The sequence below is a fragment of the Acromyrmex echinatior genome, chromosome 5 (genome assembly GCF_024713525.1).
Source record: "Acromyrmex echinatior isolate Ae372 chromosome 5, ASM2471352v2, whole genome shotgun sequence".
NCBI classification, from domain to species: domain Eukaryota; kingdom Metazoa; phylum Arthropoda; class Insecta; order Hymenoptera; family Formicidae; genus Acromyrmex; species Acromyrmex echinatior.
In genome coordinates, this window is record NC_141856.1 from 12,984,030 (window position 1) to 13,004,288 (window position 20,259).

The 20,259-nt window shown below is 32.9% G+C and overlaps 2 protein-coding genes across 4 annotated transcripts in view; one reads left to right on the plus strand and one right to left on the minus strand.

The window, feature by feature from the left end:
• The window catches only part of LOC105151281 (zwei Ig domain protein zig-8), a 114,792-nt gene that overhangs the window by 76,224 nt on the left and 18,309 nt on the right, over positions 1-20,259 (plus strand). For all 3 annotated transcript variants that reach the window (XM_011064902.2, XM_087406570.1, XM_087406571.1), the window contains exons 4-5: positions 17,514-17,724; positions 18,370-18,423. In XM_011064902.2, the coding sequence (XP_011063204.2) occupies positions 17,514-17,724; positions 18,370-18,423 (265 nt within the window). The remainder of the gene's footprint in view (positions 1-17,513; positions 17,725-18,369; positions 18,424-20,259) is intronic.
• LOC105151283 (protein amalgam) overlaps positions 1-20,259 on the minus strand; it is a 285,411-nt gene that overhangs the window by 16,086 nt on the left and 249,066 nt on the right. The gene's annotated exons all lie outside the window — the stretch shown is intronic.

Genomic DNA, 20,259 nt, shown 5'->3' on the forward strand with positions numbered 1-20,259 from the left:
TTCAAAGTTAAAAAATTTTAATATTAACTAAAATCGGCAATAATTGAATAATTATCACTGGAAATATCAATATCGATTATTCTTTTCTTCAGTACCATAAATATGATAGATATTTATAACGTAAAATGTGCATTAAAGAAATATCAATAATTTTATTTTTAAAAAATCTAAAGAAAGTCATGCTTTAATTGAAATAATTAATGTTCGACAGTTCTCTTTGAATATACATATATTATAAAATATCTTTTAAAATATTCTTACTTGAATATTTTAATTAAGCTAATATATTGGTAAAAAGTTATCATTATATTATTATATTATTATATTATTATAATTATATAAATTCAAAGTTAACACAATATATTTATTTCAAAAAGTATTGACGTTGTTTACAACTTTTTATCAATTTTTTAAGAAAGGCGTCTTTTTAATAAACCGATTAGTTATTAATAAACCGTGTGTGACGGTTTAATATCAGGTATAATCTAGCTATTGATCGTAAAATCGCAATAATTATAAAGATTATGACTTGTTCCTTCATATGTTCAAGCTTAAGGCATGACCAATAAAATTCATAATCGAAATTTTTCCGCGGCATTTAGTTTTGATTGTGCTAAAAGCATTAACGGCGCTAAAGCGTGAATGCTTCTTCCTTTTTTCACCTTTTTTTTTAGGGATCGCTGTTTTTCAAACGTAATTACTATCGCGCCGCGCCAGGAGTTGCTACGTTGCACACGATTTTTTTTTAACACGATGTCACGCATCAACGATATGAAACGCCTGCTCGTTCTTCAATTATTTGGAGCACGCGGAATTTTTCGGCCTCGCATAGTTTTGTCGTTCAATCGGATATCTGACATTAAAAGCATTTATGGGTCGTCGGAACCACCGAACGGTCGATATCCGTTTTTTAAACCAGAGAAAAGTTTTTCTTCTCTTTTTTTTTAAATCTATAGTCTCTTCCGAGCTCCCAACAAACGTGTAAGCTCAACGGTATCAGAGTGTTTTGATAGAGATTTGTTTCCATTCAAATAATGTTATATAAAGAAAGTCGACATTAAAATAGCATATATTTTAATACCACTCTATTAAAAAGTTTTAATTGTTATTACTTTAATCAGTAAATAAATATAGAAATATAAAATGTACAAATAGAGAAAAGTTAGTAAAATATATTTATAATAAAGAAAATTTTGTTTAAATTTTATTGTGCATTAAATATAGAAAAATGTGATTTTTCGACTAAGTGAAATGAGACAATTTTAATGAAGCATATGTATCAACTGTAAATTTGCTAATACTCGTTCAAGTACTTTGATAGAAGCATTTCACATTCGTAGTTAGTGAAAAAAACTCTGTTAAATCGATATATACTGGAGGAAAACAGTTTTAATTAAAGTAAATTTTTCACAACTTGATAGGAATGTCGGCTTTGTAAAAGTAAAACGCCAAAAGCACTTTTAAATTATATAATATAACCCAATTAGTATGATGAAAGAAAATACGTAGAAATAATTAATAAAACAAAATCAGATTAATAACACAACTATTTAATTTCAAACAAATATTTGAAACGAAAGAATTTTGCCTGAAATTATAATAGACTCGATATATTAACTTGTCGAGAGTTTTAGTTTTCTGATATTTATTTTATACCGCGTACTCTATAATGATCATGTAAAAATCTTTATAAAGATAATGTTTTAAATTCAAAATTTTCATTCAAAATTTAAATTGATATAAGCTTTAATTTGCTTAATGAAAAAATATATGTATCGACATACCGTAACTTTTTTTATTTATATGTTTATAGTTTTATTTCAAAGTGAACAAAATTATAACTATATATAAACCTTATTTCTTACAAGCTTTTATTGCCGTCGTTCTTTTTAAAAATTTTTAATCTTTTTAAATTGACCCGTCAATATATCATTTACTGAAACACTCAAAAGCATAAGTAACTAAGACCTACTTCTATCTTTCTCCTTAGAAAAATTTTAATCTTTTTAAGTTAACCTGCCTATATATCATTTACCGAAGCAGGAATTCTCGAAAGTGTAAGTACTTCCGCTGGATTGCGATTTATGATGTTTTAGTCAGGACTCTCCGTGGAGCGTTGACAGAAAGGCAGAGCGCGCAGGAAGAATTATATCCAAAAATCGTGAATCTTTGACCTAATACATCCTTGATCGCTTACGAACTGGCGAGACCTCCTTCTTCTCCCTCGTGAGATAATGGCCCCTGGCAAATTCGAATTTACACGCGGTTGTTCACAAGCGATTGGAAGCGTTCCAACATAGCGCGTGCAACGTTTTATATCTCCGACATTTTTACCTTTATTTTCAGCGGCGAGTCGCCTCGATATTTTTACAGTTGCAACTCCGCGCAGAGATTACGTAAACAGTGCAGTCGATTTTTCGCGGTGCTGTTTCAGCGCGCGAAGAAGAGATGTGATGAAATGACTTGGGCTCGCGTTATATCTCCGCACTGTCGTTAATGTTTCCCGAGTATCGGATTCTTTGGGAAATAGGAACTATATTTCTTTGTTAACTAGATGAGTATAGATCGAATATTCCTATTTTTATTTAGTTGTGGTTCTGACCGACAAAATTATTTTTTAGAATACATTTCTTTTATCTATAATTATAATATGTTTTTTGAAAATTTTTTCTGTGATGTAATTATTAATCACCCATATATATGTCGTTATATTAAAAGTATAACTAAAAAAATTAAACTTTTCTGAAAAAGTGAAGAATAATTTTTCAACTTAATAGAAAATTATTGACTAATCAACTACTCGCAAAAATCAAACATTGAAAGAGTTTCTTCTTACTTTTGAAATAAGGAAACGATATATGTATGCATGTAAAATCCAGAATGCACACAAACTATGTAAATTAAAATATATTTAACGGAAAATTCTTGCGGACAGTGAAATTACTTATAAAAATTTAGTTTCAAAACACAAGGCACAAAATAATATTTGTCTGATAAATTTTATACATAAAAACAATCATTATATTCAAAGAATTACATAATTCGTAATTTCTTCTATTTTATTATTCCGACATCACATTATATAGTCATTACATTCGTACAGTTCTTACATATACTATTCTACTAAATCCCTTATTATATTGCCACTCAGGGACGAGTATCTTCAGGAAATTGGCATTAGTGGCATCGCCTGTTTTCCAGCACGTCTCGGAAAATGGCGGAGGCGAGCAGCCTCAAACGGCGCGGCGTTAGAACTGAACTCAAAGCGGAACTCGGAAAATGACAAGGAGACGACCGAGAAAGGAAACGCGTATCGCGCGCGGTCGCGCAATGTCCTCATCAGTATGCAAAACGTAGAACTCGTTCTTGTGGTGGGAAGGCAGGAGGGGGGGGGGGAAAGAGGGGGATGCGCGCGTGGTTCTCTTGTGTTCTCCATTTGCCCAACTGGGAACCATATACCGACGACGGCACCGTTCAGCCGGTGGAAACCGTCCGCCCGGGTTGCTCCACTCGACGTTCCCGCCGTGCGACAGAGCAAACTCTTCGCCTCGCTTTGCGCCTCTTTGTGCGCGGGTCGCATCGTAGATGCGAGAGCGTCGGGCATTATCGTACGCCAGGCACGCGTGTCCCGTGCGTCGTGTCGTGCGTGCTCTTCGCTCATGTCGTCGCTTTGCACGTAGCGTAATTATCCGCGCATCCCCTTCTCCCTCTCTTTCTCTATCTACCTATCTATCTGTCCGTCTCTCCTCGCTCCTTTCGATTCTTTTCTTGTACGCGCTCCTTCTTTCGCCGTCTTAAAAACTTCCTCGGTACCTCGGCTACTTTCCGAGACTTCGCACCGGCGATTTTATCTCGTTGCCTCGCAAATGTTCCGTCCCGGATCTCTGCAATTTGTTTCTTGCGAGTTGCTTGCTTTGTAAGTTCTGCTGCTCCGAGACCTAATTGAATTACGAACATTTCAACGGCGCACTGGATAAATGGGCGGCATACAGAAGGTAAAATTTAAATCGTCCCACAATTGAATTTTTATGTAGAAATCCGGTTGGCGTTCTCTATCCTATTTTCTCAATTTGATTACTTTTGCAGTCTGCGTGCGCGTTTCCACCGCGTCCGTCCACCGAGTCGTAAGATTTCTTTTTTTTTTTTGTTCTTTTTGTTTTAATCCCCGTTTCCGTGGCCACCACTGGTGCCCACAGATTCAGACATCTTTGATGTTCTATAATGAAGTTCGTTTACTAAGAAACAACGTCGACCGTCAGAGATTCCTGTCTCCTCCTTTTGCCCGCAACTTAAGAGGAGTTGCATCGCGTGTGTTATCCGTGTCACTAAAGCGGTTCTCATATCTTCTTTCCCTTCTCCAGACGAATGAGTTGCTATCTCTGCTATGTGAAGTCGAAGAACCTCGGTATCTCGTATTTCGCTCGTATTCTCGGATTGCGAGCGCGGAACGATAGTGAGCTTCACGCTCTTTTGCACAGTTCGCGATAAACTCTTTTCACCGTCCGAGAAAACGCGTCGTACCAACATTTTATAAGCCCATTCCCGAATGTTCAAGAGTATCAGTTGCTTAACTTTTTACTGCAACGCAACTACACAGTGCGGTATCGCAGTTGTGTTTCTTGTGCATTAATAAGTTTCAGGAACGTTTCTCATTTTTTTTTTAAAGTTTTAACGATTACACGTTTGCTTTTTGTTCTGAACAGAATTAATGTATACCACGATATATTTCACTGTTTCAATGTTTCTTATTCTTACAAAATTTTAGCGATAACATGTTTGCTTTTGTTTTATGCATTTCTGAGGAGAATCAACATATGTTTTGATAAATTCTAGGAATGTTTCTTAACAAATTTTAACGATAACACGATTGCTTTTTATTGTGCGCATTTCTGAGGAAAGTCAACGTACATCTCGACAAGTTTCAGAAAAGTTTCTTAAAAAGTTTTAATAATTACATAATTTGCTTTTTATTTCTGAGGAAAGTTTAATGTACACTATAATAAGTTTCAAGAACGTGATTTCTGATTCTTACAAAATTTTAGTGATAACACGTTTACTTCTCGATCTGCGCATTTCTTAAAAGATTTAATATATACCTTGGTACGTTTCTTATTTTTACAAAATTATAGCGATAATATATTTGATTTCCGTTTTACGCATTTTTCAAGAGATTCAACTACTACATGTATGATTAGTATTAGGAAATTTTTTCATTCCTAAAAAATTTCATCAAGCACATTACTTGCTTTTCATGCATTCTATATGCATTTGTGAGAAGAGTTAACATTATATATCCAATAAGTTTCAGAAATGTTTCCGATTCTAACAAAATTTAGCCATAACAAGTTTGTTTTCCGTTTCGTATATTTTTGAGGATAGTTAATATATCTCGACAGTGATTCTTTGTCAACCAGATGTTACAAGATTAGCGATACTATTTCACCTTATCTGTTTAGTCTTGACATTTCCATTGAACGATCGCGACTAACTAAATTACGTATCGTGCGGGAAATTGTACCTTTGCATTCTCAGACGAGCGCGCAGTCCTGATGCACCGTGATCCAGTTAGCCGGCCATCCTTTTGTATTGCACAATAGGAAATGCGACAAAGCTGCACAACGAATTTCAACCTTCGTATATACGGTCGGCTTTCTTCCTGCCAGTTATGTAAGGAAGCGTACAAAACTCTAAGGACGTCGAACGTCCGTAAAGAGAGGCCGTGTACTGATAATGGTGAAAAATAATTGGACCGTTCGGGTGTTCAGGCACTTTCAAAGGTCGTGCGTTGGGCACAAAGGAATAGAAAGAATCTTCATGGCCTACATTCGTAAATTGAAGGCGCTCCTGCGGGCAAACAACCGAAAGTTTTCTGAAATCGATATATTTGTTGTTATTCGTGGATTTTAATGGAAGTTTATTTATTGAAATTATTTATTCAGAGAATTAATGTGTATAATAAATATAATAATCAGGATTATAATAGTTACTTTATAAAAGTAACTTGTCATCATTATTTGTTACTGATTTAAAAAAGTAAGTTATTATCATTACCGTTACTCCAAAGCTAACGAGTTGTTACAATTTTCGTTATTTTTTCAGTTTTCCGAGTTTTAATGATGTTTTTTTTTTAGAAGGATATCCAATTGTTTATGTCGCTAATTGACTCGACATGAAACTTGTAGTGATTATGGTCAATGCAACATGATCAAATATGTAATATACAATAATAATATCAATATATCAATATATCAATATAATAATAATCAAATAAATATACAATATATATAATAATATATCCTTTTTTTAAAACTCGCTTATGTATGTTCCACATACACATTACTTATTTATTATAGCAACGACACAACTAAAAAAAAGTCTTCCAAAAAATAAGTTTGAATGTTTTGAATTATTAAATTTTGTAATAATTAATTTTAAAATGCAATTTTGGTGTAGTAATTGATGGAATAAAAATATTTTTAAATTATGTTTTTTCTTTTTTTATATTTCCGTTTCTTTTTCTGCAAGCAATTCCAAAATCACATTTTTTTAATTGTCATTGTTGTAGCAAATGAGCGATATATTGTACGTGCATAATAAAATAGAGATTTTATATCAGTGTCTGCGATTTCATCAAAATCCTACGAGAAAGAAAAGTATATATTCTTTTTCCCTATATATATCATCTCACTTTAATATATACATATATATATATATATATATATATATACAGTTTCATCCTATGACTTTAATTAAGGTTATAGAATGAAGCAATATGAGTTAAAATGATAGATGTATATACGGTGAGAAAGTATGTATATCTTCCTCTCACGTGGTATTTTGTTAAAATCGCTAGTGGCTAGACTCTGATATAAAGCACTAGTACAAAATAACAATAAAAGTAACGGTATATTCGTTACCGCTATCCAAAAAATATTATTGCGTTACTACTAATAATGTTACAAATAAGGAAATGTAACACATCGGGAAAAATAATTGTAATGTTAATGACATTATAAGTAATGTATTATTTCCCAACGAGAAATAACTGTTAATTGGACGTTGTTTTAACATCGAAATCATCGATTCGATATCGATTAACATCAATTCGAATGATTTCTCATTAGGTTTCTAAAAGTATAATGCATTGCATCGCGATGTACAAAAAGAATTTTAAAACTTTTATATAGTAATATATAGACGTGATTTCAATCACAATCTACGTTTAGAATTAACGAAAAAGAACACGATTTTATTTATTACATCAAATCGATTTTTGATCTTTCAACCATGCACCGTATACGGATATATAAATAGGAGTGCCTTTAGAAGAAATCTGGATTTCATTAGTTTTGCAGTGGCACTACAGCGTGAGTTTCAAATAAAAGCTAGTATCAATAAAAAAAAATGTTTCAACGTTGATTGGTCGGTCTCACGCATTCGGCATCGATTGCGCCTCCTGCAGACGCGAAGAAGATGGAACATCGAGTTTTTGTTTCCCTCTGACCCAGTTCCAACTTGCATCTCCGAGTCGTCGGAGTGGGCGGACTGGTACACACGGATTTTAATTTACGCGGAGTGTCAGAGGCACACGGATAATCGAATGGCATTACTGCCATGGTTGGCACAACGTGTAACGCAATAAAGGCAATCGATGAAAGCCCAGTGACCCGAGACCACTGTTGGCCATCGATTAGTTTAGATCAGCCGAGATCCAAAATCGCATGCAGAATCCATGATGTCGTCACGAAGAAAGAACGATATTTACAGGTTGCTGCTTGAATATGAGAACTCTCAAGGGTTGGGATGTGTGGATATAATTAGGAATTTAATCAGATTATAATAGAAATGTACAAAAACAATGCTTCAAAAATTTTAATAAAATTTAACAGCGACGCGAACATAATTTTAGAGCTTTGAATACTAATATTTATACATTAGATGTGTTCGTTCCGCATTTCTACAAAGGCTATTAAAATTGATAAAACATACAAAATTGCACGAAACTTTATTCGCTCTTTACATCTTAATAGAAGATAACAATCTCTTATTCCGAGGATAATATTTTATTAACGTAGATTCTGCTTCGAGTTAAACTTTCTTCATGCTCGGAAAGCAAAGTATCTAATCTTCTCTAAAGTTGAATACTTATTAACTTTTAAGTAATCAAGTTCTGACGTTTATAGAGTTTCAAATCTACATTAAAACGAAGAAAATATAAAATTTGCAAATGAAATCAATAGAAACGCAATTGGATGATTACTAATAAATCAAAATTCAACAATATATTACCTAATAATTTGATTTTTTTTATCTTTTACATACTTTATTTATTTATTCAATTTTACATTTTTAGATAAAATACCTCATAAATATAATATAAGCATTAAATACTAGAAATTATTCAAAATATATATACAAACTATAATTACGAGAAAGTAAATAATTTTATATGTGCTGTATATCCATAAAAATCACAAACTAATTAAAATGTTGCATTACTATAACACTTGTTATTCGCAGAGGAGATTTTCAAGATACTATCATTTCCCAAAGGAAAGATGTCATCTTTATAAGCGTAAAATTTTACACCGTGAAACTTCCTGACCAAGCCTGTCGCCTGCAAACATTACTTCCGCTGTGACATTTTTTTATCCGTGGAGATAGGAAAAATGCACACCATCTGTTTTTTAATCCGATTTCGTTTATCGGAAAAGGTAGAAACTGCTGGCCGGCGCGAGTGTAAAAATTGTTCCGCCGAGCGGAAATGGCACACGGTCCAAATGTCGAAGAGGATTACGCGGCGCAAAGTTGCGTGGGGGTTCGTAAATTTTTCAACTTTTCGATCGTCGGGAAAGACTGTTCTTAAGTTTCCCGAAAACTGCTATAGATTATTAAAAGAAGCGTATTTTTAACAAAGGCTTACATTGTAAAAATGGATAACGATAAATAGTAGAAAGTTTTATTTCAATGTTCTAAATGTATTTCAAGATTAATGTGATAAATTTTCGTTAGTGTATTTTCCAGCACAAGCGTTTCTTTGGAAAACATTGTATTATCTGTTCTCGCGATATGGTAAAATGCAAACTATCTAATTGCGATAACAACTGCCTGAAAAAATTCTCGTGTCGTCTTATCGTGGTTAATCGTGCGATTTCGTTCCGCAAGATAGCAATTCGAGGAATTCAACTGTAAAGTGGCAACGAAGGATCACAAAGGCTGTGAATTTTTCTATCGCATTCGCCGAACAACTTTAGCTTGATGTAAATCCGAGAAACTGAGTCGATTTTACCGAGGGACTTGGAGGTCTTTCGCGTGAGGAGACGATGGTCGCGATTTTTATCGTCAATGTGGAAGCAGGAGTAAATAATTTACCTGGGGAACACTAATTCGATGGCGCCATCGAGGACTTTCTTTTGGTGCGAGTGCTCGCTTCCTCCCAATTCCATCCTTCAATCCTTGCCGTTCTTTTCGCTCGACTACTCGCGTCTGGGAACGAGGAACTCCCTTAATTCATTGTGCTTCCATCGACTTTCGCCATTCCCCCGGACACTACCCGTCTAGCTGAAAGAGCAAAAGCACATCCAGGACTGTCGCGTCGTGATTCGCCGGGTAAACGGAAGAATAAATGATGTCGGACAATCGGTTGTGAAAACCGTTTCCGAGTCGCAACGACCGATAGATGGAATCTCGGCATACTTGTACGGCTTGGATATCTTCGTTTAGACTGACTTCATTGTTAACCTGCCTTCCGTTGAGAAGAATTAGGAAGTAAGAATTAGGAAATAAGAATTAGGAAATATCTTCAATTCTCAAATAAATAATTTAATTTTGCAGTGATTATAACGTTCGGAAAAATAACATTGAAAGCAATGTATCAACTTACGGGAATGTGAAGTGAAACAAGATTTTATTAAATAATTGAATAAAATTTTTCAAAAAGGTTATAGTATCTTCTACAAAAGTGACATATTTTGGTTGTCATTTTTATAAACTAAATAAATTGTCTATATAAAGCATTTAAACAGTTTTGATGCTCGAAATTTGAAAAAGAATTGTTTTATTTTAATTGAGCAAGATAAATATAAACCGTTTGTGATATTTTGAGTTACATTACTTTTGTTGAATTATTCCAGAATTGTTATAATAATTTTGTAAAATATAAAAATTGTCACAACTCTCTCTCTCTCTCTCTCTCCCTCTCTCTCTTTCTCAAAAAGAATAATTTTTTAAGGATTGTAAAACGAAAATAAAACAGATAAGTACTTGATCATGTTTCTAAGAATATGTTCTTTTTGCCGATATTATTTATTAATTAATAATTTTCTATTAAGTTGAAAAATAATTTTTCCTTTCTCTTAAAAAACTTAATTTTTTGAATTAAATTTTTAAAGTAAGGAAACGACATATAGAAAAGATCTTTATCGATATTCGGGTACATAGCATGAATAGTAACGCATTCGCCAATACGTGCCAAGAAATAAATAACGGCAAGAGCATTCTAAAGTTTTCCATGTCGGATTTCAATTGCGAAACATTTCAGCCGCGTTATTGATGGCGTACAACACCTAATGTATAAAGCCACCAGCAAAGTACGCACGGCTGGTTTTCTCTGCGGAAGGTAGCCGAATGTGGCGGAACGACGTGCATAAGGTGCCATCCTGTGGAAAATTCTGGTCGAGCCGCGGTGGCGGGATGCTCGTAAGGTACGGCGAAATGTTGGAACGACCAGGAGCCGTTGCATTTTTATCCCGGATGGTGCCGACGCAGCAGATGAAAGCGGTTATGTCGGCTCTCTATTGCCATCTTTTGTCTCCCTCTCCGTATCCAAGACGTTCCTTAACAGCCGCGGCGACTCCATCCCCCACAACCGCGTGACCCCTCCTTTCCATCCCCGTCATCTTTTCCGCTTCTTCCTCTTTCGCGACCTCAAAGCCAGCTCTATTTTAGGTCATCCGAGGTATATTCAGGCACACTGGCGTACAACCAAATGCCATGATACTCCACCCCCGCTACAACATGCCGTATAACGTGTTGTGCCGCATGGCAAATCCCTCTCGCTCTAATGTTATTGCCGAACCAACCTCTCGTCTCTCCCCTCGTGAACGCTGTATTATGCGGCTCTGCATTCCGCTAAGAGCGGATTCCTCTGTGGTTCCGAGGTATTTTCTATCTCCGAAGAAAGTCCGATCGAGATTTAAATGGGATGATTATAATTGATTTTGATGTATATTTGTATTGTCGAACCAACCGCTCGCTCCTCCCCTCGTGAACGCTACATTATGCGGCTCTACATTCCGCTAAAAGCCGCGGATTCCTCTGTGGCTCTGAGATATTTTTCTCTCTGAAGCAAATCTGATCGAGATTTAAATGGGATTATCATAATTGATTTTGATATTTATATTGCTTTTATTACATAAGAGAACGTACGTTTTTATGGAAATCAATGATTCTAAAAATTTTTTAATCTATCAAAATTTAACGATAATTTTTGTCGGGAACAAAATTATACTTTGCCCCGATGAATCGATCCTTTTTATTCTTCTCTACAATAAAATGCGATCACTCTTAATACTCTCATTCAATGCGATATTTTATTAATATCGTTACAAAATTATTGACATCCGTGTTGGAGATGATAACTTATTATTATTTAACATATGTTATTAATCATGATTTGTAACAAATGTGAAATCGCGCTAATGTCTATGTCCTCCGGATGTCTGAAATTTATCATTAATAATACAAATGTTCGTCGATGTTGAGAGGTGAAAATTCATAAATTAGCTTTTACTGCCGATTATAGCCAACCAGCAGTCATATATAAAAGAAGGATGGAGATCGATTCTTATACGATTATTTCCAGTTGTAATTAAATTTAAACATATGAATCTCTACTGGTGGCATATTTGCCCGACAAATTCACTTTATTTTGTTTGAATAATTGTTTAAATTGATGAATATGTGATACATCTGCATATAATTAAATTCTTAGTCGTAATTTATGCTTCCGTGATAATAATACATGTCACACAGAGCACATTACGCATAGATCCTGCTCATCGGCGCATCCTTTACCGGTTCTGCTTCACTGGAATCATTACGTGTTTGTGTATTCAACGAGAGAAACCTTCAGTTAATTATAGATTTGCTCATTCCTTACGTCACTTATGCATAAGCATATTGCGTTGCACGTACGTGTCACAAAACCCGTTACTTGTTCTATATTCAAGAATGACTGCGACGAGAACGTGCTTCTTTAGGAATGAAAGCAATTTGAAGAAATAGAACATTAATCCAAATTATTGAATTAAAATATTTTTTGTATTTATTATATTCGACGACATATATATTAATCCAGGAATATCCACCTTTTTTTATGTAAACGATCACTAGAAATGTTTTTTACATCTCAATTTAAAGTCATTATTATATAACAATCAATAATATCGTATATAAATCGTATTTTATTGACAATTTATGTTTGACAATTTATTATATAATATTTCAGATTTACTTGATATTTTTAATGTAGATTTACTTATGTTTTTAAATATCTAGATAATTTATAAATTTATTAATATTTTTTAAAAAAGTAAGAAGAAATAAAAAAATGTGTATAAATTTGTTATCGGTAAAGAAAACTATTACGAAAGATTGAGCTTTACATTTTATTGCTAGTATATAAAAATCGTCCACTATTCCCGGGTTAACGAGTTTGATTTTTCTATCTCTCTTTGGCATGTTTCAAACAGATTATTTTTCCATGATCGCAGATATCTACGTTACGCAAGGATTTATAATGACGCTATAAAGTATCGGATTATTTTTATTATTAAAACGAGACGCTCCATTAAAACCGTGCAATACACGCAATCGATGATCAAATACATCAAATGCATCAACCCACGAATCAGGCCGATAAAATCGGGAGAAGCAAGTCGTGGGAGCGCGCGTATCAGTATACCCGCGGTATTCCGCCGTCGATTTAATTACCGATTAATCTAGACTTCTTTTGTTCCCTTTGAATAATGTCTACGTTCGCCCGACCAGAGATCGCTCGTGTATCACCGCGCTTGTTTTAATAACGACGATAAATCTCGAGTCCCACAGCCACGCCGACGGAATATTCGAGACTATGCGCTATTGCCTTCTTTTTTTGCAGTTCAGATTATTGGACTTTCTCGTAGTCTCGATGTCACGTCGATGGGACATTCTCGATTGTGTTCGACGGCACTGCTAGTGACGAATCGAAAAAAGAAAAGTCTGCGTGATTTAATTTCTCGTATAAAAAGAAATTTTTAAATCTACCTAAGATACATTTTTCTTAAAGAATAGACTTAATTTTTTAAATTAAGATTATGAGTTAAATCTTAAATTAAGATTACGACAATTGTTACATCATTATTCCAATCTTCTAATGGCAAGATGAATGTTCAGATATTCAGGAAAACAGGATTGGATCCGACCCGTTACTTTGTATTAATTCATTTACAATGTACAAGATCAATATACAAGATGTGTAATAGAAGTGAAATAATGTAGTAAGAAATATTTTCCTCTCTGTTAAACAATGTATGCAAGCTGTAAAATAGATGAAGCCATGAGTCTACCGTATTATTGGAGAATTAATAAGTTTTTGCAATAAAATGAATCCAGATATGGTGGACGTTAAAGTCACATTATTCTTTTCTTCATTAGTTGTTAAGAAGAACCTGATCTTAGCGTTCACCGTATTTGGATAAACGGTATTGCAAAAATTCCCTATTAATGAATAGTAATCATTTCGAGGATTTAAGATATATATCTACATAAAACGCACAGATATATAATTGCATAATAAATATATTTTACACCATATATTTCTATATCTTCGTAAACATCTTTCATTTCGGATCTCAAGAACTTCAAAGATAGTCTGCCTGTATTTTATGTATTCGTAATATTAATTTTGTTTTGAATTTGCTTGTTCAGTTAAAATCTAAAACTTATTTATTCTGATATTCAGGTATGGCTTCAAATCAGCTGCTTAGCTATCGCTCTGCTTAATATTCGATATCAAATATTACTGTATTTTTATCTGTTTATTTTACATTCAATGTTAATAACAGTTGCACTCAATAAAGTTTTATTATTATTATTATTATTATTACTAAACTAAAAATTGGCACAATGATCGCCTTATTACTTATTGTACTTTAATGTTATTAAAATCCGTTCTAAACTGATGTGGTAGTGGATGTCTCATGTTTTTGTAGCCATGAATGCATAACTTTTTCGATACACCGGAATAGCAACAAATCAGGAGCATCATCTATTCCCGGGTGTTCCTCGACAAAGCTAATACACGGTGAGGTACCTCGCGGAATAGCCGATGGGAAAATGCTAACTGAGTATAGACCGGAAATGACTACCAGCCGATAACCGGATATCTAATATCCGACCGTTTGGCCGGCCGAGTGCCGAAAAATATGAGAATCGGATAAGCACTGTCTGGTAACCATATTCATCGAATTGCACCTTTTGCTCTGGCGATGCTGCACTCGCAAAAATTTCGATTCGTCCTTGGATGTCCGCTGAGACTGAATGTTCCATTAGGAAGGCTCAACATGTAGAGATATATAAGAAAACTCAAATTGAAGGATAGATATCAGTTACTTTTTCCAGAAGGTGAAGTAACACAAAAAAAAGATTTGCTGATAGAAAATATTTCGCTATCGTAAATTTTGATAATTATTATATGAGCAACCTAAAGCTTTGTTAAGAAAACTAATTATAATATATTCAGTTTATATATATATATATATATATATATATATATATATACTTGTATATATTTATATATCGTAATTTATTACTGGAGATCTTACATTCTTCGATCATATTACTTAAAAAAATAAATGCGAATCTTTTTCTATTTTATTAAGTTTTGTATAGTCAAAAATAAATTCACATTTTGAATTATTAATTTTAAAGTACGTAGAGACGTTGAGAATCACGCGATGAATAAATTATTCAATGTTTTGCAGCAATATTTTCTATGTATATCAATTTCCGTAGAAGCTATAATAATGATTAAAATCATAATTGCTTCAAACATTTGCGATTATTAGCTGCTTTAGTGCTGCGCACACATGTTTACGAATGCAATCAGTAAAATACGGATGATGGAGCTATTTTGAGATTCATTCGTATTAGTAACATTTTAAAAATAGATTGTATGATATTTCGACGTTAACATAACGAAGGAGAAGGAAAAAGACGAGAAAGAGAATGAATAATCAAAAGGAATTATTTGACGCTCTCGCGGTTGGCTTAAAACGAAGATATTCTTTAATTCCTTTTCACTCACCACCCATTTGTTTGTTTAAAAATTCTATAACGAAATAGGAAATGTACATTATAATACATTCATGTATAAATTATACAATACTCAAACAGATTTCTGTTGAAAGTATTAGTAATATTAAAAAATATTTATAAAAAAATCGTTTATAAAAAATATACATATCTTATATAAAACATATATTTTATATAAAAGGACTATTTCTGCAATTAGAATGAACATCTGTTACATACATAACGTTTTTAGAATTTTTATTAAAAATATATTAAATAGAACCTCCGCAATAGGAGATAATTCATAGAAAATTAAAATTTTTTATATTTATCTTTTATATTTATTTAAAATTTTTTATATTTTTATTAACATTTTTATATTTATCAACAAAGTTGCAAATGGTTTAACTCTGGATTTGAGTGTGGAAGTTAAGTATAAACTACTACTTGTTATAATATTGTTATATTATTAACGATATGGAGGCTTATAGACAACTTATTATTTACTTATATTTAATTTATTCTTGGAGAAAACTATTTTTATTTTGTAAATAGATATTTTTGAGACTATTAAATTTGTTTAATTATCTGATTGGGAAGTATTACGATTAGTATTATCAAAAAAAAAAATCAAAATTACTTTTCTAAGAATAGCATTAGAGTTGAATTTCAAAAAAATATCAGTCCCATTCGTTATTTATCTATTATCTTTTACCTATTATTAGTAAGTACTTCAATGGAGTAGTTTTTAAACGAGAAGAGAAGAGAATGCCGGTCACTGCTAAAATGCTATCACTGATACAGTATCGATGATAATTAATAATAATTGCGTACCGTTCGAGTAATCGAGCGTCCATTAGCGCCATTACGCCCATCGTCGCGTTACCACCCTTCGCGCCGCATGTTCTCGCTTCCGCTTCATTAACTTTATTATCATCACGTCGTAATGTATTATTATGTATTACACGACGCTTTACGTGTTCGGATAATACGAGGAGCGAGGGAAATAAGTCACATCGGGATACGCTTTAGTGCACGTAAGACATCTCGGATTTTAAGACCGTGTTAGTCGGCGTCCGCAGGTCTCACATATCAGCTAAATGACACCATACTGACAAATGAGGATCATCAATGGCGTCTGGCAACTTTACGCTTCCCGAGAGCTTATATTCCCATCCCTAATTTGCACGAAGGATCTTTGAGAGGTATAGGTATATCCAAGCCTTCACATTATCGAATTCTTATTTGTCAAAAAATTTTTTGCATATGGATAAAAAAGTTACATAATAATTGGAAATACTCGGACTTTTTTATTTAAATATTTGCATATATATATATATATATATTAGGTGTTGGAATTAATTCGTAGCGTTTTACAAGAGATGGGAAGTACTTTCATTAATGTATTTTTTAATGCTCATGTGAAATAAATAACATTCTTTCATTAAAAAACGCTACGAATTAATTCCAACACCTAATATATATATATATAAATTATTTTTGGATTTTCTGATTGAAACTGGACATATAGAATGACATCTGGTAATTTTACATTTCTCGAAAGCCATTATTATCGTGTGGACAGTGGACATTTATATCACCATTTCTACTTTATACCGTTGCATTGCAACGAAAGAGAAGTATAGGTAGTTCTGAGTTTTCGCATTTTTCGAATTCCTATTTGCCAGAAAATTTTGTGTATCTGAACCAGAAATGTAATATTGAAAATACCAGGATTTTTGTTTTAACTTCTACATACACATGTAACAAGATTATTTTAGGATTTTTTTTCATTTAAACTGAATGTACAGAATTTGCAATAAATTATTTGCATTTAATATTAATGAATGATAGGAAATAAAATATATTTATGAAAAGCCTGAAATAAAAGCATTCAATTAATATTTAACTATTCAGGCTAAATATTTGTAACAAATTTATATCATACAATTTAATCGAATTTTAACGTTATTATATAATTGTAAACTTTATTTTGAAAATAATGGTTTTTAAAAATCGTATCTGCGTCATTTGTTTACTTGCATTGTTATATTTAAATGAAATAAGAAAAGAAGAAAATCTAAGAGAGAATCCATCTAAGAAATTTAGATGAGACACAAAGTTTAGAGACCACGAAATATTTTCATTCTAATAAACTGTTTTTCTTTTTATTTAAGGTTTCTTGGATGAGGAGCAAGGACCTCCATATTCTTACTTCGGGAAATTTTTCGTTCAGCTCAGATGCGCGATTCGGACCCCAGCATACCCCAGGCAGCGACGCTTGGACCCTCAGGCTGGATAACGCCAGGAAGACGGATTCTGGCAAGTACGAGTGCCAGGTCAATACGGAACCGAAGATCATGTATGCAGTGCAGCTCTCTGTGCGAGGTGATTGTCGTTCCACTTTACATTTCGTCCTTCACGTTTGCTTCCCCGTACGACGATTTACGATAGAAAGATTTTTGTTTTCATACAAATAAAAATCACAATTTTATTTAAACTTTAAGAAAATACGATTAAATGTTTCTATAATAACGTAATGCAATTACGTAAATGCATAAAAGTTAGCATAAAAGTTAGCATATTAAAAATACATCTGACATATTATCATTTAGTATAAGGCTAATAACGATATATTGCAGAAAACAAAGTTTTCCAGGAAATAAATTTAAATGTTTTGAATTATTAAAATTTTCAAATATTAATTTAAAAATTTTGGTATAATAATTGATTGTATAGAAATAAAAATATGTTCTTTTTGAAATATATGTTCCTTTTATTTTTCCTTATGTTTCTATATTTTTGTAAACAATTGCAAAATAACAGTTTTTGAATTATATCATTGTAGCAAATGAATGACATATAATTGACATATAATTCATCTTGAAAGAACGAAATAACTTGTCTCTTATAGATACATACTGTATAAAATAATACAAAATAATTTTATTATATTAGAATTCACGATTGACTTTTTTTTTGCTTTATACTGACACAATAATATTTCATCATTAAAAACTTTTGTGTTTCTAGATCCAGACAAACCAGAGGGCTATGACGAGCCACATTCTCAGCAGACACGTATAAGTAAGTATATATATCCCGCGGACGTGACGCGTATTTCTGGCTTGCGCGTTTGTGACATATATGAGCGTGACGCTCCTTTAGTTCCAGCCCACGCCGATCAAATCAGTCGTATATTTAAAGACACGACTGAAACGTGAACAGACCGTCGGTATAATAGCGATAAAAATTTCAAAAGGTAAATTAAACTTTGTGAATTATATAGAACATCGTGAGCATTCAGGCGTTTTACTGTAACAGCTTCACTTCTGTAGCAAGCGAAACGATAGAAATACGGTTTATTTGATTGAAAGTATTGTATAACGTAGAAATATCTAAAATAATTTTTCGATTTTCATAAAATATACATTATAATAAAAAACGAATTATTTCTCAAATTTTTGTATACACAGTCGTTATAAATGTAATTATAACTTTTAAAGCGAACAAGCTCTCCGTTTTAATTGTATTTGCTCAAATTTGTCGAATCGCATACATTTTGCTTTAAAAGATTCGCATTGTTATTTAAATCTTTCACATTTTTGAATAATCGAAATTAATTATCGAAATTTATTATGGTTGCAGTACGCGCGTATTTGCATTTTGTTGTGATTCTAATTTCATTGGCGCTAAACTTATTTCACTGTCTGTGATATCAGCGATAATATTTTGCGCAGACTTGCATAATTAATTTTCCGCGTAATCAGCATTAGCCGAATCGGGTGTGCGCGGTGTATATAAAATGGAGCGCCTGTATCGTGCAGTTTAAAATTATATCATGCAAATTATTTTATGAATTCCTTGATCGGTACGAAACTCGGACAAGCGTACAATTATGCAATCAAAACTTCGTCGAAAGTTTAGCGGACTATAGATTGGTGCATAAGATGCATTTTTTTCTTCTTCTTTCGAATTTATCCGTTTCTGCATTCTATCGGTGTGCGCTCCACAGATGATGAACGTAATAAAATACGATCGGAACATCACCGCACAATAAAAAAAATTTACTGTATAAATCTGTAAAATTCCCTCGGGTGCAAAGATTGACCCAGTTATCCAGAGATTTAAAAATATAACTTTCATCGCCAGCGACTGGCAATTTCCGCTTTGTTTCGCCACTCGGAAAGTAGCGGAACCGAAAGCACTGGTTGAATAGTCGTTAAGATTGCATCAGTTGGAAAAAGCGCGATTAATCAGCCGCGAGGTACAGCGAACTAAGCTTACTGATAATTATCAAGCAAAGAAAGCGCAGGTTCTTGTAATACAATCATTACAAATGTAAGCCATCCACTGTAAAGTATCACTGTCGCCATTAATTCTGTTTTTAGCATTTTACTGTAATGTTTTATCTGCAACAATGTAAATAATATGATTAACGCAATTTTAAAAATTTTCAAATATTTTATTTACGAGTTATTGAATTATTTATATCTGCGGATACTTTAGAAACTAGATTAGAATACGTTTTCTTACTATTTTCTTATTATTTGCCTACAAACGATGCATAAATTTTATTAAAATGACATATTTTTCTATTATTATTTTATACTGATTAATAATATGTTGCCCCATGCCTTATATATCTTTATACATTATTTATCTTATTTTTTTCATAAGTTGCATTATTTATTTTTATGAAAATCACAAATCAGAAACATGTATGAAATTGATCACGTCGGATTTATTAAAATTTACATTAATCGTACCTACATTGGGAATGTAAAATCTATGAATCAGACACAACAGTCAATAAAGTAGGCGGAAGATTAGGTTGTGCTTTTACAAGCGTAACATTACAACGTATGCACGATGCCTGTTTACTGCTTTAGATGGTTGTTGGCAAACTTTTAGGCGAATAAA